The sequence below is a fragment of the Pelophylax lessonae genome (assembly GCF_965119305.1).
Source record: "Pelophylax lessonae genome assembly, chromosome: 10".
In the NCBI taxonomy this organism is placed as follows: domain Eukaryota; kingdom Metazoa; phylum Chordata; class Amphibia; order Anura; family Ranidae; genus Pelophylax; species Pelophylax lessonae.
In genome coordinates, this window is record NC_138777.1 from 185,424,359 (window position 1) to 185,451,055 (window position 26,697).

The 26,697-nt window shown below is 45.4% G+C and overlaps 1 protein-coding gene and 1 long non-coding RNA gene across 2 annotated transcripts in view; both read left to right on the forward strand.

The window, feature by feature from the left end:
* The window catches only part of LOC309565261, a 643,481-nt gene that overhangs the window by 378,880 nt on the left and 237,904 nt on the right, over positions 1-26,697 (forward strand). The gene's annotated exons all lie outside the window — the stretch shown is intronic.
* Positions 9,417-26,697, forward strand: part of VAT1L (vesicle amine transport 1 like) — a 130,190-nt gene continuing 112,909 nt past the window's right edge. Inside the window, exon 1 of the mRNA XM_082270259.1 lies at positions 9,417-9,870. Coding sequence (XP_082126385.1) covers positions 9,641-9,870 — 230 coding nt within the window. The 5' untranslated portion in view covers positions 9,417-9,640. The remainder of the gene's footprint in view (positions 9,871-26,697) is intronic.

Here is a 26,697-nt window from a genome sequence, read left to right on the forward strand (position 1 = left end):
CGATTTGCTTATCTTTCTTGGTGTGACGCCGCCCCTGCGTAGGTAGCATGCTGATGGTTGATTTATGACTGTAGCATCTGTATGACGAGTCTATTGCACCAGTTATTGTTGTATGTTCCTTATATTAATAAAAAGATTAAAAAAAAAAAAAAAAAAAAGATTGAACTTGGATATGGGGAGGGGGGAGTATGGGATACCTCAAAGATCTCAGAGTTTCTAGAGAACACTTCTCTTCCCACTGGGTCACAACACAGGAAAAACTGATTAGATGGAGTTCCCAGTTGTTTTACCACTGACTGAATAATGACTAGTGGAATGGGGGGTGAGGACGTGAAAGAACATGATGGAGATCAGAACAGGCATGTGATGGGAGATGATGGCGATGAGGATAGGCATGTGATAAAAAGTGTGACCACACAGTGCACTTAGGGGGTGTGTCTCTCGTTCACCTCATGAAGAAGTAGGACTTTTCCCTGACCTCCCCAGGACAAAAGACTGCTGACAGGGGCAAGTACACATATGGTCCACCTAGCCAAAAGGCCTGGCTGGCCCCTCTCCTCATGGTCAGCAGAAGTCGACCACTAAGTACTAGGTAAGGGGCTCTCCTGAACCCCCCCCCCCCCCCAGGTTCAGGGGAAGAAGGAATCAAATGGCCACACATCCTCCCTCTAGACTTCAGGGTAGGCCCAAGGACCCATACCCTCCATTCCAAAGGAAAGAACATACATAAGTACAAAGTGACATGCACAAGAAGAAGGAATAAAAAAATAAGTGCTTGTGTATGTGGCAGGGAGTGTATTTTTTGTTTGATTGGAGCAGCTGGGGCAGATAAATTTGCCTTCTATACTCTACAGCTGCTGCCTGCAGACGTGTTGCAAGAACCTGTGACACCCACCCTTTGCTATACCATCATCCCTGTCAATGGAGGCTACTGAGAGGTCATGAGATATAGTGGCGGTAGACATGAAAAGTGAGGGGTGAGGAGGAAAAATTTGTCCCTTGTGTGTGGCTTTCAGGTGCCCTTGCCAGTGGTGGGAAGTTAAATGTCTTGTCAAGCATGTGGTACCCAAATGGCTGGTGTTTTTGCCACACTTGATCTGCTTGCGGCAGATATTGCAAATTGCAACAGTGCGATCAGCTGTACATGTGCTAAAAAAGGCCCAGACAGCTGAGCTGTGGGTAGTGGGCCAAGAGATAACAGCCCCACAATGTAATGGAATAGGGTGGCTGCTCTTTACTCTTCCATGATGGCTGCCTCATTGGGGTTCCCCCCTCCTCTTTTTCCTCCTCTGCTCTATCCGTCACCCAAGTCGCATCAGTAACCTCATCATTGTCATCCCCTCCATCCTCGTCATCACTGGAGCCAACTTGGCAATACACTACTGCTGGGAGAACATGACTGCCAATTTGTTGTTTATCAGTGGTTTTTCTTCTCTCTGTAGGCTCATGTTACTCCCTTCCTCTACCTTGCAACCAACATCAGAATCAAGTAATGTCTGTGTATCCTCAAGAAGCAAGTGGCTAACGCTGTGTTCAAATAATTCAGCTGACTCCTCCATGCATGAGGCTGGGGCTATGGCAGGAGTAGCTGTGGACAAGGAGGCAAAATAAGCCACTTTGGCAGCTGCGGTGGACTTTGTACTAGTGTCAGCTTGGGTCATAGAGGATGAGAAAGATGATTTAGTAAGCTTGTCCACCACCTCTTCTGCATGCTGTGGCTGGATAACATGGGCAACATCACTAAACAAGAGACAAATATCCATGGACCATGTTCACCTTTGCCTGTGGACACCTATGCTGCTGGTCTCCTCATAGTGACATGGGAACATCTGCCTCTCCTTGTTGCCCTCCCAGACATGATGGGGGAGGGGGTTATTACCCAAATTTAATAGAAACTGGGAAATGTGTGATTGGATGCATTTTATTGAATGAAAATTGGCATTTGGTGCACTTTAAATTGAGAAATTGCGCTGGAAGAAATATAAAAAAACTATAAAAAAAAAAAAAAAAAAAAGGACACCGGCAGCACAGACAAAAAAAAAACTGCAGCTGACAAAAAAACTCCACAAAAAACCCACAAAAAAACAAAAGAAAAAAAAAAAAGCCACGCAGCAACCAAAAAACAAAACAAAAACCAACTAACACTCTACACTCAGAGTCACAATAAGTGAACACACTAACTCACCAGTAGCAAACTGATCCCTGCTCTTTCTATCTCCACTCCAACAACTGCAAAAGCTTCCTGTGGGAAGTAACCTTTTATAGTTTGGGGTGGGACTATGAGCACTGAGCCGTGATTGGACAAAGTCATCATCACTTTGTACAAATCTGGGCTCTGACAGTGCTCTGTGCCTGTAATGGTGCTGGTGGCTGAGCCTGATGTGCAGAGGTAGCCTTGTGGGATCTGGTACAACAGGAACACGGATGGGTCACACTGGTGGTAGACACGGGCTAGTCCGAGGTGCGGAGTCTAAGTGACAGCAGGTCTTCACCAGAGCCGCTGATGGTGAGGATGGATTTTGCTGCGTGCTGAACACCAGGTCGCGGTCCTCAGGGTTGCCCCACCAGGAGGTGAACAAGTCCAGAATCTGAAGCAGATAAGCCGACAAGGATAAGGCAGGAGAGTGGTCACAGGAACGAGCCAAGGTCGGGGCGGGCAGCAAGCAGACGAAATAGTGGACAAGCCGGGAGGTCGATCAGGAAGTCAACAGGAAACAGCAGGTTCAGGATCAGGAAGTACAGGTAAAGCTGCAGACAAGACAGCAAAGGCACAGTGCTGCTGAGGTGTTTAAATAAGGCAGCCTTTTGCCAATTAGTGCAATTCGTCTGCACTAGTTTAACTCTTAAAGGAGTAGTCTGAAGCCCCATTCCACAAAATGCCAGAATTTAGCCAATTGAAATACCTTTTCAATGTCGCCACTTTTAAGAAAATCGCCCCAGCGGTTAGTCTTTTATTCCCTCCCGAAGTTTTCAGCACTTCCTGGTTTTCTTCTATGGCCTCCATGATAAAACTACCTCTCCCAGCATGCCCACTCAGCTCTTCCTGTAATCTCCTGCCCTCCCCCTGTGACTCCTCCGCTCGGCCCCCTCCCTAAATTATAATATTACACGCCCCCTTCTCTCCAACCTATTTCCCTATCCCCGCCTCTTAAAAAACGTCCTATTGTATTGGCTTGCCGAGCTCCAATGAGCTTTTGGCCGCCTCTGCGTGCGTCATCCTTGTTTTCCCACGATGCTCCCCTCTGCTCTTCGGGTATAGATATATAGATATATATATATATATATATATATATATATATATATAGATATATATATCTATATATATATATATATATATATAAAAAAAATATATATATATATATATATATATATAATATATATAGATATATATAGATATATATATATATATATATATATATATATATATATATATATATATATATATATATATATATATATATATATACATAGATAGATATATATATAGATATATATATAGATATATATATAGATATATATATATAGATATATCTATATCTATATATATATATATATATATCTATATATATATATATATATATATATATATATATATATATATATCTATATATATATATATATCTATATATATATCTATCTATGTATATATATCTATCTATGTATATCTATCTATCTATCTATCTATCTATCTATCTATCTATCTATCTATCTATCTATCTATCTATCTATCTATCTATCTATCTATATCTATATATAGACCAGGAAGAAGACCATAAGGAAAACGTAAGTATATTTAAATGTGTTATAACTTTGTGTGATGCTCTATTTGCCCCAGAAAAAGTTTGCTTCAGACTACTCCTTTAAGTGGCAGATTCATGACAGCACTTCAGTGTGCACAGGGAGTGTTCCTAACAGTTCCCTAATTGGCTAAACCTTGCACCTGACCAGCGCCCTGCAAATTCAGGTGTCCGCCGAACAGGAAATGTTCAGACTGCACTTTTGGTCGACCCGAACCATTCACCCAACTCTAGCGACCTACTCCCAGGGGGCACTAACACCGTGGATTCTCTGTCTTCCAGACCATTGGTCAGGCAAATGCAGCTCTATTCAAAACAGAAAGGCATTAGAATTCAAGTTGGCTATACATGGATCAAAATTCAGCCAGTTCAGCAAGGACGAGCTGAGATTCAATCTCTCAAATACCAGCCTGTTTAATTATTTTCATGTGATTACTGCCGGTGGCTAGTAATCATTGTGTTCTGCCGGTAGGGAAGGCTCCCTGCAGAACACAATAGCGTGTGGGAGGCATTCCCTCATCAACACTAACTGCATTGATGGAGAAATCAAGTTATGTTCTTTCCTTCCACCCCTAGTGGAAGGCAAAAAAAATGAATTTATCTATGGGCTATTTTAGGGAGAGCCTTGCCTTCAACCAGGGAAAAGCCGGGAGGAAAAAAGGCCCTCTTCATTACAACCTTTTTATATTGGGCGAATAACAGACAGCGCCCTCCTCTCTCCACAGGGGACACTCCGTTCTCTGTCCCAAAAACTGATAAGATGAAGAAAGACATATGATGGAGATGATGGAGAGAAAGACAGAGATGTATGATGGAGATGACAGCGACGAGGACAGACGTCATGGAGATGATGGAAAGGACAGACACAAGATGGAGGTGAGAACAGATACTGTATATGGTGGAGAAGATGGAGATGAGAACAAACATATGATGGAGATGAGAGACATATGATGGAGATAGTTACATGGTAGTCTGGTTAAAAAAAAGACACAAAGTCCATCTAGTTCAACCAATAAAAAAATAAAAATAAAGACAGACATTATGGAGATGAGGAGAGACATATGATGGAGATAAAGACAGACATGATGGAGATGATTGATACGAGGACATACATATGATAATGACGGAGATAAGGACAGACATGTGATGGAGATGAGGACAGAGATAATGGAGATAAAGACTGAAATGTTGGAAATGAGGACACCCATATGATGGAGATGAAGAGAGACATGTGATGGAGATGTGGACAGACATATGATGGAGATAAGGGCATATAATGGAAATAATGGAGATGAGGACAAACATAGGATGGAGATGAGGACAGACAAATTATGGAGATGATGGGGATAAGGACAGACATATGATGGAGAAGATGGGGGTGAGATCAGACATGTGATGGAGATGAGGACAGACGTGATGGAAATGAGGGTGATGAGGGCAGACATGTGTTGGAAATCAGAACAGACAGATGATGGAGATGAGGACAGACATATGGGGATGAGGGCAGACATGAAGATAAGGCAGACATATGATGGAAATGAATGAGATGAGGACAGACATGTGATGGAGATGAGGACAGACATATGATGAAAATAATAGGGGTGAGGACAGGCACGTGGTTGAGATGAGGATAGACATATGATGGAGATGATGGAGATGAGGACAGACATGTGATGGAGATGAGGCCAGACATATGATGAAAATAATAGGGGTGAGGACAGGCACATGGTTGAGATGAGGATAGACATATGATGGAGATGATGGAGATAAGGACAGACATGTGATGGAGATGAGGACAGGGATAGGATGGAGGTGATGGAGATAAACTAATAATAAAAACTCATGGATCCTTCTACCATTCAAACCCCAAACATTAAGGTGAATGGTATTCCTAGTAATGCAGTAACCACATTGTTCAATAGGACCGGGTACCTCCTCAACTAAGGCATATAGAGAAATAAAGAAAATAAGGAGTCCCTCGTGGGAGGGATATCCTGAAGAATAGTTGAAACAGAGGACCAACAACGGTATAAATCTGCAAAAATGTATTGAAAAATAGCTGGCACACAGAACTTAATTACTAAAATATCCAGTAAAAAAAATGTACCCAGACACCTATTGAAAATACAAATTAAACCTAGTCGAAATAAGCACCTAAAACCGGCCCCACTCATCCACACAAGCACACCAAACAGAACCTCTCATTACTTATGCAGATCCAGATAGTAGTGTCAATAATGGGAAATAAATTCAAAGATAGCTATTCAGCAAATTCAGATACTCAGTATGACACTAAAATAAACATGACATTTAGCAGTAGAGGTTTCACATCGAGTAGAGAGCTCAGAGCAACATAAGACCTCCGGGTATTGCTCCTTTACTGGTGCTGCTATAGGGTAGATTGTTCAGATACCAAGGAAATGAGAACAGACAGATGATGGAGATGAGGACAGACGTATGGGAATGAGGGCAGGCATTATGAAGATAAGGGCAGACATATGATGGAGATGAATGAGACGAGGACAGACATATGGGAATGAGGGCAGGCATTATGAAGATAAGGGCAGACATATGATGGAGATGAATGAGACGAGGACAGACATGTGATGGAGATGAGGACAGACATATGATAAAAATAATAGGGGTGAGGACAGGCATATAATGGAGATGACAGGACAGGGATGAAGGTGATGGAGATAAAGACTGACATTATGGAGATGAGGACAGACATATGATGAAGATGAGGACAGACTGATGATGGAGATGAGGACAGACTGATGATGGAGATGAGCACAGACTGATGATGGAGATGAGGACAGACTGATGATGGAGATGAGGACAGACATGTGATGGAGATGAGGACAGTCTGATGATGGAGATGAGATCAGACACATGATGGAGACGAGGACAGTCTGATGATGGAGATTGGGACAGACATGTGATGGAGATGAGGAAAGCCTGATGATGGAGATGAGGACAGACAAATGATGGAGATGAAGACAGACATATTATGGGGATGAGGACAGTCTGATGATGGAGATGAGGACAGACATGTGATGGAGATGAGGACAGACGTGTGATGGAGATGAGGAAAGACATATGATGGAGATGAGGACAGACTGATGATGGAGATGAGGACAGACTGATGATGGAGATGAGGACAGACTGATGATGGAGATGAGGACAGACTGATAATGGAGATGAGGACAGTCTGATGATGGAGATGAGGACAGACATGTGATGGGAATGAGGACAGACATGTGATGGAGATGAGGACAGACGTGTGATGGAGATGAGGACAGACATATGATGGAGATGAGTACAGACTGATGATGGAGATGAGGACAGTCTGATGATGGAGATGAGGACAGTCTGATGATAGAGATGAGGACAGACATGTGATGGAGATGAGGACAGACTGATGATGGAGATGAGGACAGACTGATGGTGGAGATAAGGACAGACTGATGATGGAGATGAGGACAGACATGTGATGGAGATGAGGACAGACTGATGATGGAGATGAGGACAGACTGATGATGGAGATGAGGACAGACTGATGATGGAGATGAGGACAGACTGATGATGGAGATGAGGACAGTCATGTGATGGAGATGAGGACAGTCATGTGATGGAGATGAGGACAGTCTGATGATGGAGATGAGGACAGTCTGATGATGGAGATGAGGGCAGACATGTGATGGAGATGAGGGCAGACATGTGATGGAGATGAGGACAGACTGATGATGGAGATGAGGACAGACATGTGATGGAGATGAGGACAGTCTGATGACGGAGATGAGGACAGACATGTGATGGAGATGAGGACAGACTGATGATGGAGATGAGGACAGACATGTGATGGAGAAGAGGACAGACATGTGATGGAGATGAGGACAGACTGATGATGGAGATGAGGACAGACTGATGATGGAGATGAGGACAGACATATGATGAAGATGAGGACAGACTGATGATGGAGGTGAGGACAGATTGATGATGGAGATGAGAAAACACTGATGATGGAGATGAGGACAGACTGATGATGGAGATGCGGACAGACGTGATGGAGATGAGGACAGACATGTGATGGAGATGAGGACAGTCTGATGATGGAGATGAGGACAGACTGATGATGAAGATGAGGACAGACTGATGATGGAGATGAGGACAGTGATGATGGAGATGAGGACAGACTAATGATGGAGATGAGGACAGACATGTGATGGAGACGAGGACAGTCTGATGATGGAGATGAGGACAGTCTGATGATGGAGATGAGGATAGACTAATGATGGAGATGAGGACAGACATGTGATGGAGATGAGGACAGTCTGATGATGGAGATGAGGACAGAGATATGATGGAGATGAGGACAGACTAATGATGGAGATGAGGACAGTCTGATGATGGAGATGAGGACAGACTGATGATGGAGATGAGGACAGACTGATGATGGAGATGAGGACAGACATGTGATGGAGATGAGGACAGTCTGATGATGGAGATGAGGACAGTCTGATGATAGAGATGAGGACAGACATGTGATGGAGATGAGGACAGTCTGATGATGGAGATGAGGACAGACATGTGATGGAAATGAGGACAGACTGATGATGGAGATGAGGACAGACTGATGATGGAGATGAGGACAGACTGATGATGGAGATGAGGACAGACTGATGATGGAGATGAGGACAGACATGTGATGGAGATGAGGACCAGTGTTGGGGTAGTTACTCAAAAAATGTAGCTAGTTACTTCTGTAAATTGTAATGAGATTACTTTACTAGTTACTGCATTTGAAAAGTAACTTCACTACTTATTACTTTACTTTCCTCTTTCTTAATTGACCGTGTAGAAGAAGATACATGACACTCTTTCTGCATAGAGTTTATTGTATAAACCCAGGCTTTGGGAAACATGAGAACAAAACCTGAAAAAACAGAATAAAACATAAAGTACAACAAAAAGTCATAAACTTCATCCCTCTCTATTCTTCGAAATAACGATTGTATCGCACGGCTTGGGTAACGCAGGAAAGCACCTTCCTATAGCCTAGTAAAGTAGCGTAGTTACCAATATTAGTATTGTAACTAGTTACTTTACTTAGTTACCAAAAAAAGTAATGTAGTTACTGTAATCCGTTACTTTGTAACTAGTTACCCCCAACACTGATGAGGACAGTCTGATGATGGAGATGAGGACAGTCTGATGATGGAGATGAGGACAGAGATATGATGGAGATTAGGACAGTGATGATGGAGATGAGGACAGACATGTGATGGAGATGAGGACAGACTGATGATGGAGCTCACTGAGGACAGTTTGATGATGGAGATGAGGACAGACATGTGATGGAGATGAGGACAGACAAATGATGGAGATGAGGACAGTCTGATGATGGAGATGAGGGCAGACATGTGATGGAGATAAGGACAGACATGTGATGGAGATGAGGACAGTCTGATGATGGAGATGAGGACAGTCTGATGATGGAGATGAGGACAGACTGATGATGGAGATGAGGACAGACATGTGATGGAGATGAGGACAGACTGATGATGGAGATGAGGACAGACATGTGATGGAGATGAGGACAGTCTGATGATGGAGATGAGCACACTCATCCTATAGACCCAATATTTACATACAGCAACACTTCCAGGCTGGTGCGCTGTGTGTGTGTAGTAGGAGCGCAGCAGAGTCCGGTTGGCATTGACCCAGAGCTGGGCACGGCGCCCGTACAGTGCGCATTACGGTATCTGAGAGGAGCAGCGCCCGGAGCCGCAGCAGCAGCAGCCGAGCATCCCATTGAAGAGCGGGGAGCCGTGCCCGCAGCCATGGCCAAGGAGCGGCCGGAGAAAGCCGAAGAGACCGAGCAGATGATAGAGAAGGAAGCCGAGAAGGAGGCGGCCGAGGAGGCGGCGGCGGCGGTGGCAGGAGCCGGGGATGGCCGGGACATGAGAGCCGTGCTCCTCTCCGGATTCGGAGGGCTCAACAAGCTGCGGGTGGCACGGAAAGTGATGGCGGAGCCCCAGGAGGGAGAGCTGAAGATCCGAGTGAAAGCCTGGTACCCCTTCTCTATATATTACTCCCCTCCCCCAGAGCAGGACTACAAGTACCAGCCATGCCCTGCTGCAGGCAGATGTGCCCTGGGCTCCTGGGACTTGTAGTTCCCCTGTCTATGGCAGTGATTTCTGGAAGTTATCCAGAGGTCAGACATGGAAGGGTTAAAGCCCCCATGCATGACGATGCAGCGACACATGCGATATACACCGGCCGTCACGTGAGCGCCAGCAATTATTCCTAATCATCTAGAAAATCTGCGACTTGTTTGGGGTGACTCCACTTTTCCACACCTATGACTGGAGAAGGCGGTCGCTGGGCGTGTCAGAAAAGTCGGGAGAAAAAGTCAGCGCCAGGTCGGGGGCAGCAGTCCTCAGCTTGCCTGGTATAGGGGGCCAAATGTGGCCCCTGACCTCTCCGGAGGGCCGCATGCTGTATTTAAAAATGCAGATCATTAGGGCCCGTTTAAATGCGTTTTGGGGGGACTTACGTTGTCACGAGTCAGCGTACGCTTATTTTGTGCGTTGACACACATGTAAGGCTGCATTCACATCTGCGGATTCTGGGAACGCACAAAAAAAGCGCAGAATGCTTGCGTTGCCATCAATTAATGGCATCTCAGAGGCAGTCAGCAAACGCACATTTAATCATCTGGCATAACCCGCCAAGCTCTACGCCCAAAAAAGGCGCAGAAACTTCTCCAGCACGTTTGTGGCGCGTAGGACAGGCCATTCAGATGAATCGGCTGCCCTATGGTGTCATAAAAAAAAAAGCGCGTTTGTAAAACGCGATGTTTGAACGGGGCCTTACAATTTGGAGTGGATAGGGGTAACAGCCATTGGTAATATCTGCCACCAACGTATATGGCCCGTGTATAGGGGCGCCTGGGGAAGACGATGGAAAATTCGGGGGCATTTCCCCGACTCGGGAGCTGTCCTTAGAAATCAATGACTGCCCGTGTGGACGCCGATACTTGTGTAAACACGCATGTAATTCCCCAATCGCAGACTGTCCATGCCAGTTCACACTTCCGCGTGTGCGGCGATCGCATGTAATATCGGAGCGCACTGCTCCTTCATTACATGCGATCGGATGTGCAGTGCGAATTCAGCCATACACTTTGTATGGCTAAATTCGCACTGCACCCGCACAAAAGTCGCACATGAGGCATTTTTTCAGCCGCATCAGCATCGAATCGCACAGTGGTTCACACTTGTGCGATCCGATCCTGTGCGAACTGTAAAGATCGCACTGCGATATGCGATCAAACTGGGGGTGTCCTTATCATTTCATTGACACCCCCTGCGTATCGCATATGGCAGTGTGAACTGCCAGATGTGCGTTTGCGATGCGGGAACAGGCTGCAAATTCGCAGCCTTCCCGCATCACACAAGTGTGACCCGGCACTCCATGTTCACGGTTGTACATCCATACGCATGTGCACGTTTATGCAAGAACCAGCGTTTACCTACGTTCAGCACCTTTGACTCCTGGGCGGGAAAATACTCCAGAATTTTACGTTTTACTGAACCAGATACCCGTGTGCCCGGAGGCCATGTGTATTTTGACACGTTTCCATTGACTTCTATGCATTAAATGCAGAAAAAAACGTCATGCTTGTACTTTTCCAGCGGCATTGCACTCCAACGCTGAGATGGGACCAGACCCTATCTATGGCCTCTTTCACACGGGCGTTCCGTATGTCCGTATATCACCCCATTCGTTTGCGGGTGATATACGAACATAATGAATGTCAATGGGATTGCGGATGTCAGCAGATGACCATCCGCTGACATCCGATTTGCGTCCTTTCAGTTCTGTTCAGTTTTTTGGAACGGAACAGAACCCTATTTTTCTTCCATTTCAAAAACGGAAAGGACGCAAAATCGGATGTCAGCGGTGTCATCCGCTGACATCCGCAATCCCATAGATATACATTATATCCGTATATCATCCACAAATAGATGGGATGATATGCGGACATACGGACCGGATGAGGCCTCTTTCACATGGAGCGGACTGTATTGCGATCCGCTCCGGCGCTTTTTTTTTCTTTTTACACTTCTGTCATCTGCTCCGTATGTCCGCATATCATCCCATCCGTTTGCGGATGATATACGGACATAATGTAAGTCTATGGGATTGCGGATGTCAGCGGATGACACCGCTGACATCCGATTTTGCGTCCTTTCCGTTTTTTAAACAGAAGAAAAATAGGGTTCTGTTCCGTTCCAAAAAATGGAACAGAACTGAAAGGACACAAATCGGATGTCAGCGGATGGTCATCCGCTGACATCCGCAATCCCATTGACATGCATTATATCCGTATATTACCTGCAAACGGATGGGGTGATATACGGACATACGGAACGCCCGTGTGAAAGAGGCCTGACACAAGTGTCATCCGTGTCCGTAAAAAGAAAAAAAAAAGCCCTGGAGCGGATCGCAATACGGTCCGCTCCGTGTGAAAGAGGCCTATACCATGAGGAGGTAGGACACGTGTTTTGGCGTGCTGAAACGCAAATGCAACTGTGTAAAGTCTCGTGGACACTAGCATTAACCCTCTGAATAAAGATCTGCAGTGAATTGCTTTTCAGAGGACATGTTACTGTAGGTGTGTTTTAACCCACAATGCCTGTTTTAACTCTTAGAAGCCCACACCACTGCACTGCAAATGTGTGTATTGCATCCGGTTAAAGTTGAGGTGTAGCCCTATTTACTTGCATGAGTTGTGATCAGCAGGAGGTTCAGCCTGCCAAATGTGACGGGAGGGATAGTTTTTGGGGTACATGTGTACCCATGTGCAGCCTAGGGGGGAAGTTGGGGGGTAGTAAAAATGCGGCTCAACCCCCGCAAGTGTGAACTAGGCCTAAATGGGACATCATAGAGTGCAGAGAGAGAAAAGATGGTCAGAGAGTTCCGGCCTCATACAGATGTGATTGGAGAGTCATGCTCCAGGAGACTGTCAGAAGACATGATATAAGAAACTGCTAGAGATCAGTGACATCACAGCCCCTTCACCAATTGAACTTCCCACTAATGACTGCAAGGGAATAAGGGCTCTGCAACAAGTACCGATGGGCCATAGATGTCCCTGTGGCCCATAGGTTGGGAACCAGGCGAGGCAAATGCCCTTTTTGTAGTAAATGACAATAGGTCTGCCACTCTCTTGGTGCACATAGGCTGACCATACATTATACCAGCGTTTCTCATCCAGGGTGCAATTTGGGTTCCCCTGGGGTGCCATGAACACGGGACAGTTTGCTTTGGATCAGTGTCATGGGTTGCCATGGTACCTGCAGATTGGCCATCAGCACCATAACAACCAGTGAAGCACACAGCGTCCTGCCTGCACCATGGCTCTGCATGATACTCATCTAGGGTAGGCGGTATGCAGGGCCACCCCCAGCATTCAGAAGAGGAAAGAAGAGCACCTCAGTCCAGACCTGCTTCACCTCCTGTCCTCTGCCATGCTGCTGGAACAAGGTAGGGCTCTGATGAGAAGAGGGAATGCTGTGATGGGAGGACTCTGTAATGGGATCACTCTGAAGTGATGGGGGGCTCTGATGTATAGGTGGGGACTCTGATGGGAAAGGGGGATTCTGATGCGATGATCGGATTTTGTGATAGTGGGACTTTCATGTAATGGCAGGACCTCTAATGTGATGGGGGGGGGCTCTATTGAGATGGTGGGACCTCTGATGTGAAGGTGGGACCACTGATGAGATGGTGGGACTCTGTTGTGATGGGGGACCTCTGATATGATGGGGACCTCTGATGTGAAGACAGGACCACTAGTAAGATGGTGTGACTCTGTTGAGGTGGTGGGGGGACTCTGATGTGAAGGGGGACTCTGATGTGTTGGGGGGAACTCTAATGTGATGGGGGACCTCTGATGTGAAGGCGAGACCTGTGATGAGATGGGGGAATTCTGATGTGATGGGGGAACTCTGATATGAAGGAAGGGACTCTGATGTGAAGGGGGTTCCTATGATGTGATGGGGGAACTCTGATGGGACTCTGATGTTAAGGGGGGTCTATGATGTGATGAGGGGACTCTGATATGAAGGAAGGGATTCTGATGTGAAGGGGGTACCTGTGATGCGATGGGGGGGGGGACTCTGATATGAAGGAAGGGACTCTGATGTGAGGGGAGTACCTGTGATGGGGGAACTCTTATGTGAAGGGGGTTTTATGATGCAATGGGGGGACTCTGATGTGAAGGGGGGACCTAAGATGTGTTGGAAAGACACTGATGTTAAGGGAGCTCTGATGAGATGGGGGACTCTGATGTGATGGAGGAACCCTGATGCAATGGGGGGCTCTGAGGTGAGGGGGGGAACTCTGATGTGATGTGGGGATTCTTATGTGAAGGGAGGAATCTGATATGATAGGGTAGTCTGTTGTGAAGGGGGGACTCTGACGTGATAGGAGACTCTGATATGAAGGGGGAACTCTGATGTGAAGGGGGGACTCTGATTTGAAGAGGGAACTCTGATGTGATGGAGACTCTCATGTGAAGGGGGAACTCTGATGTGATGGGGGTGGGGGGCTCTGATGTGAAGGGGAGGATTCCTATGTGAAGGAGGGACTCTGATGTGAAGGAGGGACTGTGATGTGAAGGGGGGACTTTTATGTGAAGGAGGGACTGTAAAGTGAAGGGGAGGACTCTGATGTGATGGAGGGACTCTGATGTGAAGGAGGGTATCTGTGCACCTCATCCCTGACTCAGGTTTCCCATTGATAAGTAGCATTTACATTCTTCTCTTTCCTGATTGGATAATAATTGAATTGGTTGTTTAGATTTGTCCTCATTGCACAGATTTGCTATCTCTGAAGGAGATTGTACAGACATTGCCCCATCAGATTGCACAGTGTATTGCCAGTCTATCCGTCTATAGCACTATCTTGTCACGGTCCATGCAATGCACTATAGACCTATAGGCAGTGACAGATCCACCCATTATATATATATATAGGTCCTATGAATGACGGATGGATCTGTCACTGCCTATCGGTCTATAGCACTATCATGTCATGGTCTGTGCAATGCGCTATAGACGGACAGGCAGTGACAGATCCACCTGTTATATACAGTATATATAGGTCTTATGGATGACGGATGGATCTGTCACTGTCTATCGGTCTATAGCACTCTGATCTCACGGTCCGAGCAATGCGATGTAGACCGATAGGCAGTGACAGATCCACCCGTTATGTATAATATATAGGTCCTATGGATGACGGATGGATCTGTCACTGCCTATCGATCTATAGCACTATCATGTCACAAGCCGTGCAATGCCACCAAACTTTGTGACTTTTTATTGTGACTGCAGAATGCCGGCCATAAAAAGCAGACAGAGCTTACCAGACCTGGAAAACATTGTTTGTGTGAAAAATCTTTGCAGTAACGGAAACCGTCTTCCCTGCGGAAAAGAATGTTCGCATAATACAGCTGCACTGGTGCCGGTCTGTATTGAAAGGATTCTTGAAGGTTTATGTAATGAAATATGGATTCTTCTTCCTACAAATAATAGATGGCCAATTCCAGCTTTACTGATCCTTTTCACTGGCAACATAAATCTAAAGCTGGCTATTCACTATACAATCGGATTGTACAATCTCCTTTAGATCTACCATCAACTATGGCAAGAGCCTGCCTGATATTAGGTGAATGGATTGTTTAGATTTGTTCTTTTATTAGGGCTCTTTCACACGGGCGTTCCGTATGTCCGTTTTTCATCCCATCCGTTTGCGGATGAAAAACGGACATAATGTATCTCTATGTAAATACGGATGTCATCGGATGATCATCCTCTGACATCCGTTTTTTGTCAGTTCAGTTCAGTTCAGTTTTTTTGAACGGAGGAGAACCCTATTTTTTCTTCCTTTCAAAAAACGGAACGGAAGCAAAAACGGATGTCAGTGGTGTCATCCGCAGACATCCGTATTTACATAGACATGCATTATGTCAGTTTTTCATCCGCAAACGGATGGGATGAAAAACGGACATACGGACCGGATGACACAAGTGTCATCCGTGTCCGTTACAAAAAAAAAAAAAGGACCTGATCGGGCAAAAAAAAAGGAACGCCCGTGTGAAAGAGCCCTTACTTAAAGCAGAGTTCAGCTGAACCCACTCTTCCCCTCCGGTGCCACATTTGGCACCTTTGGCACCTTTCAGGGGGGAGTGGGTAACTGTTTTTGACAGGTACCCTGTCCCCACCTCCATCAGTCCTCGCCACAGCAAGGTACGTCAGAAGTTCGGCCCCCTCCTCCTCCCTCCTCTGCTTCCAGGCCAGTAACCGAGGTCAGCGCGCTTAGCGCATGCGCAGTAGGGACTCGGCCGTAATGCTGAAAGGCTTCACTGCCGGGTTTCCTTACCGGCAACGTCGGCGGCAGCATCCCACAGCCGATGGAAACATCAGCTGGGGTGCCGACATCACTGGACTCCAGGATAGTTAAGAGTCCTAATATTAAAAGTCAGCAGCTACAGTATGTGTACAGTATGTGTAGCTGCTGACTTTTAATTTTTGGGCGGGGGGGGGGGGATGTGGTTGGGTTCTTGGGCGCAACTCTGCTTTAACCACTTGAAGACCAGGCCTTTTCTAACACTTTTTGTTTACAGGTAAAAATCTGTATTTTGTTGCTAGAAAATTACTTAGAACCCCCAAAACATTATATATTTGTTTTAGCAGAGGCCCATAGAGAATAAAACGGTGGTTGTTGCAGTTTTATGTCACACGGTTTTTTCACAGAGGTTTTACTTTAATGAAGTTTAAAGCGTAACTCCACTTTTTTTGAGAAAAAAACATTCCCCTCTGGGTGATCTCTGTACATTGCAGGAACCAGAGGCGTAACTAGAGCCTTCAGGGCCCCAATGCAAGAAACCATGAAGGGCCCCCCCAGATCCCTGGCCGGGGCCCTTCCCTTCAAGCCCAGGGCTCTTCCCACTAATCCTGGGGCTCTTTATTCTCGTTGCATGGCCTTTTATTACGGTCCCGCAGCAGGATCCTTTCACAAGTTCTGCAGTGGGCTCCCTTCCTGCAATCTTGGGGCCTCCCCACAGTGGTGCAATGCCAGGGCCCCGTCGCAAGTGTGACTTTTGCAATCCTGGAAGTTCACCCACTAGTTTGCTACTGGGCCCCCTGGAGCATGGGGCCCGGTAGCAATCGCAACCCCTGCAACCCCTGTAGTTACGCCCCTGGCAGGAACTTTAACAAACTTTGTTGCAGATTCCTACCTTATTCTGAAGAAATCATTGTTTGTTCCTCTGTGCTGAGTGGGTCAAATGGGAGTGGCTTCATAATTATCTATCAGCTGTGCAGCTGCAGGCCTCTAATGAGGCAATCTGCTGGACCTGCATCCGTTTAGACGTGCTCCTATTGGAAGTATCTCACCAAAAATGACATTTGTGTTGCAGGAGATGCCAGAAATCTGACTTGTATCTTAGCGCAGACTTCTGGGAAAATTGGGGAGCCAATCACACAAGCAGGAAATTATGTTTCTGGGGTGTGGTCAGTATACATTCTGTGTACAGAACACCTCCAGGCAGCCATATTGCATTGCATTTTCAGAAAACATCTGCAGATTGAAAAGGAAAGGTCATTTTTAATAACTGTAATCGTTAGAAGTAGAGGACTGCACTCCGACTTGAAAAATTGTGATCATTTATTGATAAATCCAAAAATCCATAATAGACGAAATTATCAGAGACAGGAGACAAGACATAGTTGAATTTGATTTCGTGAAACGCGTCAACTATGTCTTGTCTCCTGTCTCTGATAATTTCGTCTATTATGGATTTTTGGATTTATCAATAAATGATCACAATTTTCCAAGTCGGAGTGCAGTCCTCTACTTCTAACGATTACAGCTGGGGGTCTGACGTGCGCCTGACTGTTGGACTCCTCACACCTGAGCGGTCTTCTGTGTGTGTGTTTGTCATTTTTAATAACATTCAATTACAATATGATTTGTGTCACAATTGTATACGCTATATTGTTTTTTTCTTTATTTGCTGATTTTTTCCCCCACGAAAGTGGAGTTACCCTTTATGCAAAAAAACAAAATATACAGAGAGGAAAATAATTATTTGATCCCCTGCAGTTTTTGTAAGTTTGCCCACTTACAAAGAAATGACGGGTCTATCATTTTTTATCATAGGTGTATTTTAAATCATAGAGACAGAATATCAACCAAAAATCCAGATACAAATGTTATAAATTGAGTTGCAGTTCAGTGAGTAAAAAAAGTATTTGATTCCCTACCAACCAAAAATAATTCTGGTTCCTACAGACTAGCTACAATATGTGCTCATGGGGTACACAGATTAGTCAAGCCAATTTAACCACTTGCCGACCGGTCACGTTGACTGTACTGCGGCAAATGGCTCGTTCCCGTCCAGCGACGTAGACCTACGTTGCTGGACTCCTCCCCTTGTGGGCGGCGCACGCGCGCTGCCGGAGGCCCGCTCCCGCTGTATTCAGTCACAGCGGGAGTCGGGCCAGGGGAGGAGCAGCGGCGATCGCCGCTGCTCTTCCCCGATCGTCGAGAAATCGAGTCTGGAGATCCGCCCGCTTGTGTAAACAAAGCGGGCGGATCGCCTAAGTGACAGACAGGGTCAGATCGCAGGGTTCAGCGTAGCTGAACATGCGATCTGTCCCTGTGTCACTCAGTCACCTCCCCCCACACACGTTAGTAAGCACCAGGCATACATTAACCCCTCCCTCTCCAATAAAAATGAACCCCCTTCCCAGCCAGTGTAATTTTTACAGTAACAGTGTATATATATAGCACTGATTACGGCAGTAATGTCACTGGTACCCCCAAAAGTGTCAAAAATGTCAGTCAAGGGTCCGATCTGTCCGCCGCAATGTCGCAGTCCCGCAAAAAAAATTGCAGATTGCCGCCATTACTCGTTAAAAAAAAAAAATGACATAAATCTTTCCCTTAGTTAGTAAACGCGATAACTTTTGCGCATACCAATCAAAATACGCTTATTGCGATTTTTTTTACCAAACATAGGTAGCAGAAAACAAATTGGCCAAAAATGTAAAAAAATTTAGATTTTTTAATTTTTGGGGGGGGGGGGGGGGGTTTCATATAAAAAATGTGAAAAATATTGTTATTTTTTCAAAATTTACGCTCTTTTTTTGTTTATAGCACAAAAAGTAAAAATCGCACAGGTAATCAAATACCACCAAAAGAAAGCTCTATTTGTGGGAAAATAAGGACGTCAATTTCATTTGGGTACGGCGTCGCACGACCGCGCAATTGTCATTTAAAGTCGCACAGCGCCGAATCGCAAAAAGTGGCCCGGACGTAAGACAGCAAAATCCTCCGGTGGTAAAGTGGTTAAGAAGGTGCTCCTAACAAAAACTCGTTATGTGTATTAAAGACACCTGTCTACAGAATCTGTTTCTTCCATTCAATCCTCATCATCAGGAACAAGACCAAAGAGCTGTCAAAGGACGTCAGGGACAAGATTGTAGACCTGCACAAGGCTGGAATGGGCTACAAGACCAACATCAAGAAGCTTGGTGAGAAGGAGACAACTGTTGAAGCGATTATTCGCAAAAGGAAGAAATACCATCAAACGCCCTTGGTCTGGAGCTCCATGCAAGATTTCGCCTCATGGGATGAGGATAATGATGTGAGGGATCAGCCCAGAACTACATGAAAGGAACTCGTGAATAATCTCAAGGCAGTTGAAACCACAGTCCCAAAACAAACCATTGGTAAAACAATACGCTGCCATGGATTAAAATCCTGCAGCGCCCGCAAGGTCCCCCTCCTCAAGACGTCACATGTACAGGCCCGTCTAAAGCCTGCCAGTGAACATCTAAATGATTCAGAGAAAGATTGGGAGAAAGTGCTGTGGTCAGATGAGACCAAAATTGAGCTCTTTGGCATTAACTCGACTCGCCATTATCGGAGGAAGAAAAATGCTGACTGTGACCCTAAGAACACCATCCCTACAGTCAAGCACGGAGGAGGAAACATTATGCTTTGGGGCTGTTTCTCTGCTAAAGGTACAGGCTGACTTTGCTGCATTGAGGGGCCAATGGACGAGGCCATGTATTGTAAAATCTTGGATGAGAACCTTCTTCCCTTAGCCAGAACACTGAAGATGGATCATGGATGGGTCTTCACAATGACACTGACCCAAAACATACCACCAAGGCAACAAAGGAGTGGCTCAAGAAGAAGCACATTAAGGTCATGAAGTCTCCAGAACTTACGCTATAAAAAATGTATTTAGGGACCTGAAACTTCGAGTTGCCAAGCGACAGCCAAAAAAACCTTAAGGATTTAGAGAAGATCTGTAAAGAGTGGACCAAAATCCCTCCTGAGATGTGTGCAAACCTGGTAACCAACTACAAGAAACGTCTTACCTCTGTGCTTGCTAACAAGGGTTTCTCCAAGTACTAAAGCCCCGTACACACGTACCGATCGTTGGCCGAACGATCGGCCGTCTTTTGTCGGAGGGCTGTTGTGTCTGTTGAAAACTGCAAAAGACTGCACACGAATTTTGTCGTTCAACAACAGCCGACTGCAGAAGTGATGTCATGTGATGGTTAACTTTCCTTGTCTTTTTTCTTTTCTGAGCATGCCCAGTCTTGCTAATCTGCTGTCTGTCGGCCGAATTCTGTACTGACTGGCGAACAATCGGCCGTTCTGGTGTTGGCCAACAAAAATTTTAATGCCTGCACGACAGATTCTGTTCGGCCGAAAATGCGCTGTCGGCTGTCGGAAGCATCATACTAACAAGCCTACAATCGGCCGATCGGTCGTCGGCCGACAATCGGTACGTGTGTACGGGGCTTTAGTCCTGTTTTGCTTGGAGATCAAATACTTATTTTACTCACCGAACTGCGACTTAATTTATAACATTTGTATCATGTTTTTTCTGGATTTTTGGTTGATATTCTGTCTCTATCATTTACAATAAATACACCTATGATAAAAATGATGTCATTTTTTTGTAAATGGTCAAACATAAAAAACCTGCAGGGGTTCAAATAATTATTTTCTCCACTGTATAGCCTATATTTTTGGGTAAAATATAAAAGATGATGGTATGCCGAGTAAATAGATACAAAACATGTCACACTTTAAAATTGCACACGCAACTGGTGTTAACCCCTTCCCGGCCAGTGTCATTATTACAGTATCAGTGCATATTTTTAGCACTAATTACTGTAGTAATGTCACTGGTCCCCCCAAAAGTGTCAAAAATGTCAGTCAGGGGTCCGATCTGTCCGCCGCAATGTCACAGTCCCACTAAAAATCACTGATCTCCACCAATACTAGTAAAAAAATAAATAAATAAATAAAAATGACATAAATCTTTCCCCTAGTTTGTAGACGTGATAACTTTTGCGCAAACCAATCAATATACGCTTATTGGGATTTTTTTTTACCAAAAATATGTAGCAGAATACATATTGGGCTAAAATGATGAATAAAAGTTTAATTGAATTTTCAGAATTGTCTCTCTTTTTTTGTTTATAGCGCAATAAAAAAAAAAAGAAAAATCGCAGAGGTGACCAAATGCCACCAAAAGAAAGCTCTATTTGTGGGAAAAAAGGACATTCATTTTATTTGGGTACAGTGTCGCATAAACACGCAATTGTCAGTTAAAGTAACGCAGTGCCATATCGCAAAAAATGGCCTGGTCATTAAGGGGGCAAATCCTTCCGGTCCAGAAGGGGTTAATCACCACTGGGTTTTTTATTTTTTTGCAAAAGAAACAATAAAACATTTTGAAAAAAAAAAAAAAAACAAAATTTTTCATAGTTTGTTATTAAATTTTGCAAACAGGCAATTTTTCTCCTTCATTGATGTGCGCTGATGAGGCTGCACTGATGGACGCTGATAGGCTGCACTGATGGACGCTGATAGGCATCGATGAGGTGGAAATTGTGAGGTGGCACTGATGAGGCTGCACTGATGGGCATTGATGAGGCTGCACTGGTGGGCACTGATGAGGCTGCACTGATAGGTGGCATTGATGGGCACTGATAGGTGGCATTGATGGGCACTGATAGGCAGCACTAAAGGGCACTGAGAGGTGGCACTGGAAGGCAGCACTGATATGTGGCACTGATGGGCAATAGTAGGCGACACTGGTAGGGCAGCACTGATAGGTGACACTAATGATGAGGCACTGATGGACACTCATCGTTGCCACTGATGGGCACTCATCGTTGCCACTGATGGGCACTCATCGGTGGCACTGATCGGCACTCATCGGTGGCACTGGTGGACACTGATTAGTAGTTCTGATGAACACTGATAGGTGGCACTGGGTGGCACTAATTAGCAGCACCGGTAGGCACTGATGCAGGAACCGACATCCCTGTAACAGAAACCGGTTACCGGCTTGATTCTTTTCTCCTCATGCTGATCATGAGGAGAAAGAAAGCTGATAACTGGCTTCTGTGATCAGCTGTCAGCTTCCGAAAGACTCGGCGATCACAGAGCGCGCTGCCCGCGGCGCGCTCATGGGAGGACATCTATTGACGCCCTCCCAGCACTGAAAGTCCATGCTGTAGTCATAATTCGGTTGCTAAAGTTACAATAAAAGAGGTAACTAAAGTTACAATAATTCTCGTAGGACAGAATACAGCTTTGGAAGTGTAATGTATTCTTTCATTTCCGAGCATGCGTGGTCTCGGTCTTATGATTCGGATAACTACTGTACTGATTAATTGAAAATTTTTGTTCTTTTATCATACGGGAAAAACGTTTGTGCTTGTTCAGTCAGATAATTTTACATGAAATGTCATGATCGGCTCTCGAAACCTGTGTACTAACGATCAGATTATCGAACGATCAATTCGAAAGCGGTATTTTTCGACCCATTCTCTTATTGTGTGTACAAGGCATTACAAAGGAGGTCTTGAGCTTAAATAATTGCTCGCGCTATAACATTCGCGATGATACCGCACATGTGTGGTGCGAACACCATTTACATGCGGGCGTGACCTATGTATGCATTTGGGTGGGAGCAGGGGGGGGATAGGGGCGCTTTCATTTTTTTAAAATTATTATTAATTTTTTTATAAATTTTTTTTATTTTTACACTGCCCCTTTCATTTTTTTAAATCACTTTTATTGCTGTCACAAGAAATGTAAACATCCCTTGTAATAAAATGTGAGAGGTGTTCTTGGAGACATCTGGGGGTCTATAAGATCCCAGATCTCTCCTCTGCCCTGAAAAGCATGAGATAAAAAAAAAAAACAAAAAAAACATTGATCTTATGCTTTAAAAAAAAAAAATGGTAGTGTTTACATTTGCCCTAACAGTGACAAAAAATGCTCATTGTTTTCGGTCTCCTAGAACAGGGGTCTCCAAACTTTCTAAACAAAGGGTCAATTTACTGTCCTTCAGACTTTAGGGGGGCCGGACTTTGGTCAGTGGGAGTAGAAAATGCCCCAGACTTGGTAGTCAGTGGAAGTAAAAAAATTACATTGCATCTCTGGTCTGTAGAAGGAGGAATAATGTCCTATCATTGGTGTCAGTGGGAGTATTAATGCCAATTGTTGGCATTAGTGGGAGGAATAGAGCTCCATCATTGGTGTCAGTGGGAGGGATAGTGGACCATTGTTGGTGTCACTGGGAGGAATAGTGCCCCATCATTGCTGTCAATGGGAGGGATAGTGCCCCATCATTGGTGTCAGTGGGAGGGATAGTGGACCATTGTTGGTGTCACTGGGAGGAATAGTGCCCCATCATTGGTGTCAATGGGAGGGATAGTGCCCCATCATTGGTGTCAGTGGGAGGGATAGTGGACCATTGTTGGTGTCACTGGGAGGAATAGTGCCCCATCATTGGTGTCAATGGGAGGGATAGTGGACCATTGTTGGTGTCACTGGGAGGAATAGTGCCCCATCATTGGTGTCAATGGGAGGGATAGTGCCCCATCATTGGTGTCAGTGGGAGGGATAGTGGACCATTGTTGGTGTCACTGGGAGGAATAGTGCCCCATCATTGGTGTCAATGGGAGGGATAGTGCCCCATCATTGGTGTCAGTGGGAGGGATAGTGCTCAATCATTAGTGTCAGTGGGAGGGATAGTGCCCCATCATTGGTGTCAATGGGAGGGATAGTGCCCCATCATTGGTGTCAGTGGGAGGGATAGTGCTCAATCATTGGTGTCAGTGGGAGGGATAGTGCCCCATCATTGGTGTCAGTGGGAGGAATAGTGCCCCATCATTGGTGTCAGTGGGAGGGATAGTGCCTTCATCATTGGTGTTAGTGGGAGGGATAGTGGACCATCATTGGTGTCAGTGGGAGGAATAGTGCCCCATCACTGGTGTCAGTGGGAGGAATAGTGCCTTCATCATTGGTGTTAGTGGGAGGGATAGTGGACCATTGTTGGTGTCAGTGGGAGGAATAGTGCCTCATCATTGGTGTCAGTGGGAGGAATAGTGCCCCATCATTGGTTTCAGTGGGAGGGATAGTGCCCCATCATTGGTGTCAGTGGGAGGGATAGTGGACCATCATTGGTGTCAGTGGAAGGAATAGTGCCTCCATCATTGGTGTCAGTGGAAGGAATAGTGCTCCATGGTTGGTGTCACTGGGAGGAATAGTGCTCCATCGTTGGTGTCAGTGGAAGGAATAGTGCTCCATCGTTGGTGTCAGTGGAAGGAATAGTGCTCCATCGTTGGTGTCAGTGGAAGGAATAGTGCTCCATTGTTGGTGTCAGTGGAAGGAATAGTGCCCTGTCGATGTCAGTAGAACAAATACTGCACAATTGTTAGTGTCACAGAAGAAATATTGCCCACTTGTTGGTGTCAGTGGGAGGAATAATGCCTTGTATCAATTAGAGGAATAGTGCCCCAAGGGCCAGATAAAGGTAAGGAAAGGGCCACATGTGGCCAAAGGTTTAGAGACCACTGTCCTATACCAGCTGTCCTGCTGGGCTTCCTGATCACACTGGAGAGCCCAGAGAGGCATCCGGCAGTGGCAGGAAGGGGGAAGACCTGCCTATAAAAGGGATCCAGTGGCTAATCTCTTTTACAAATGAGAGAACCGCCGGCTGAAAATTTTAATACCGGGGTTATGGATGACAGCTGTAATATAACCACTTGAACACAATCACGTATATATAGGTGATTGTGTGGCAAGTGGTTAAAGGAGATTGTACATGAATTGTATAGTGAATCGCCAGTTTTAAATACATTATAATACCAAAAGTATTGGGACGCCTGCCTTTACACGCACATGAACTTTAATGGCATCCCAGTCTTAGTCCGTAGGGTTCAATATTGTGTTTGGCCCACCCATTGCAGCTACAAAAGCTTTAACTCTTCTGGGAAGGCTGTCCACAAGCCTTAGGAGTGTGTCTATGGGAATGTTTGACCATTCTTCCAGAAGCACTTTTGTGAGGTCAAGCACTGATGTGGATGAGAAGGCATGGCTCACAGTCTCTACTCTAATTCATCCCAAAGGTGTTCTATCAGGTTGAGGTTAGGACTCTGTGCAGGCCAGTCAAGTTCCTCCACCCCAAACTCGCTCATCCATCTCCTTATGGACCTTGCTTTGTGTACCTGTCCATATCATTTGGTGGAGGGGAGATTATGGTGTGGGGTTGTTTTTCAGAGGTTGGGCTTGGCCCCTTCGTTCCAGTGAACTTGAACTTGAGGCGTCAGCATACCAAGACATTTTGGACAATTTCAGGCTCACAGCTTTGTGGGAACAGTTTGGGGATGGCCCCTTCCTGTTCCAACATGACTGCACACCGGTGCACAAAGCAAGGTCCATAAAGACATGGATAAAAAAAAAAAAAACAGCCAAATATCCCCCCAAATATCCATACCAGACCCTTATCCAAGAATGCAGCCTGGCAGGTCAGGAACGGGGGGGGGGGAAGAGAGCCAACCCCCCACCCGAACTATACTAGGCCACATGCCCTCAACATGGGGGTGGGTGCTTTGGGGCAGGGGGGGGGGCAGAGCCCCTCTGCCCCCCCCCACTTCAAAGCACCTCGTCCCCATGGTAATGGGGACAAGGGCCTCTTTTGGACAACCCTGGGCTGTGGTTGTCAGGGTCTGCGGGCAGAGGCCTTATTGGAATCTTGAAGCCCCCTTTAACAAGCTACGTTGTTTTTTTCTTTATTTTTTCAATAGCCAGGAGCCGGCAATTGTACCCGCAAGTCATTTATATGGGATTTGACTCGTTTTTTTTTCTTTGGAAATTTCATTTTTGCTGTAGAATGTTTTATGCATGCTGCAGATGGGCCATTTTACAGGCACATTAAGGGGACCCCCCAGGCACTATATTTAAAGGAATTTTTTATTTTTATTGTTGCACCCGAAGTATAATTAAAATCAATGCGCCTGAAAAAAATTATTGTTTTTTTTTTTTTTATTGATACATGTCCACCAGGGCAGTACCCAGACCCCCAAACCACTTTTATGGCCAATTACTTGCATATAAGCCTTCAAAATGAAGAACATCCCCATGTTCGGGAGTTCTGCTGCCAACCAAACAGGGGGGTTTTCAGCCCATCCCTATTGATAGGCAGTCTAGATGCTGTAAAAATGGGACCCATGCGGCTCAGGGATCCCATTCCACCCTATATACATTTTGTGTAGCCCTTAGGGCCCCCGCAGGCAGGAATCTGTGTTTTCCTTATGTGGGCTCTTACTTATTCTTTATACTTAACTCATTTTTAATGGCTTGTTTGATTTCTTTCACATTGTCTTCCCTTTTCTCTTTTTGTGTTTTTTCCTCTAATCTTATGTCATGGATCTTGCCGAGAAAAAAATATAAAATGTGGCACAGCTAATTTATAAAGGGGCTTAAATAGTAGTAA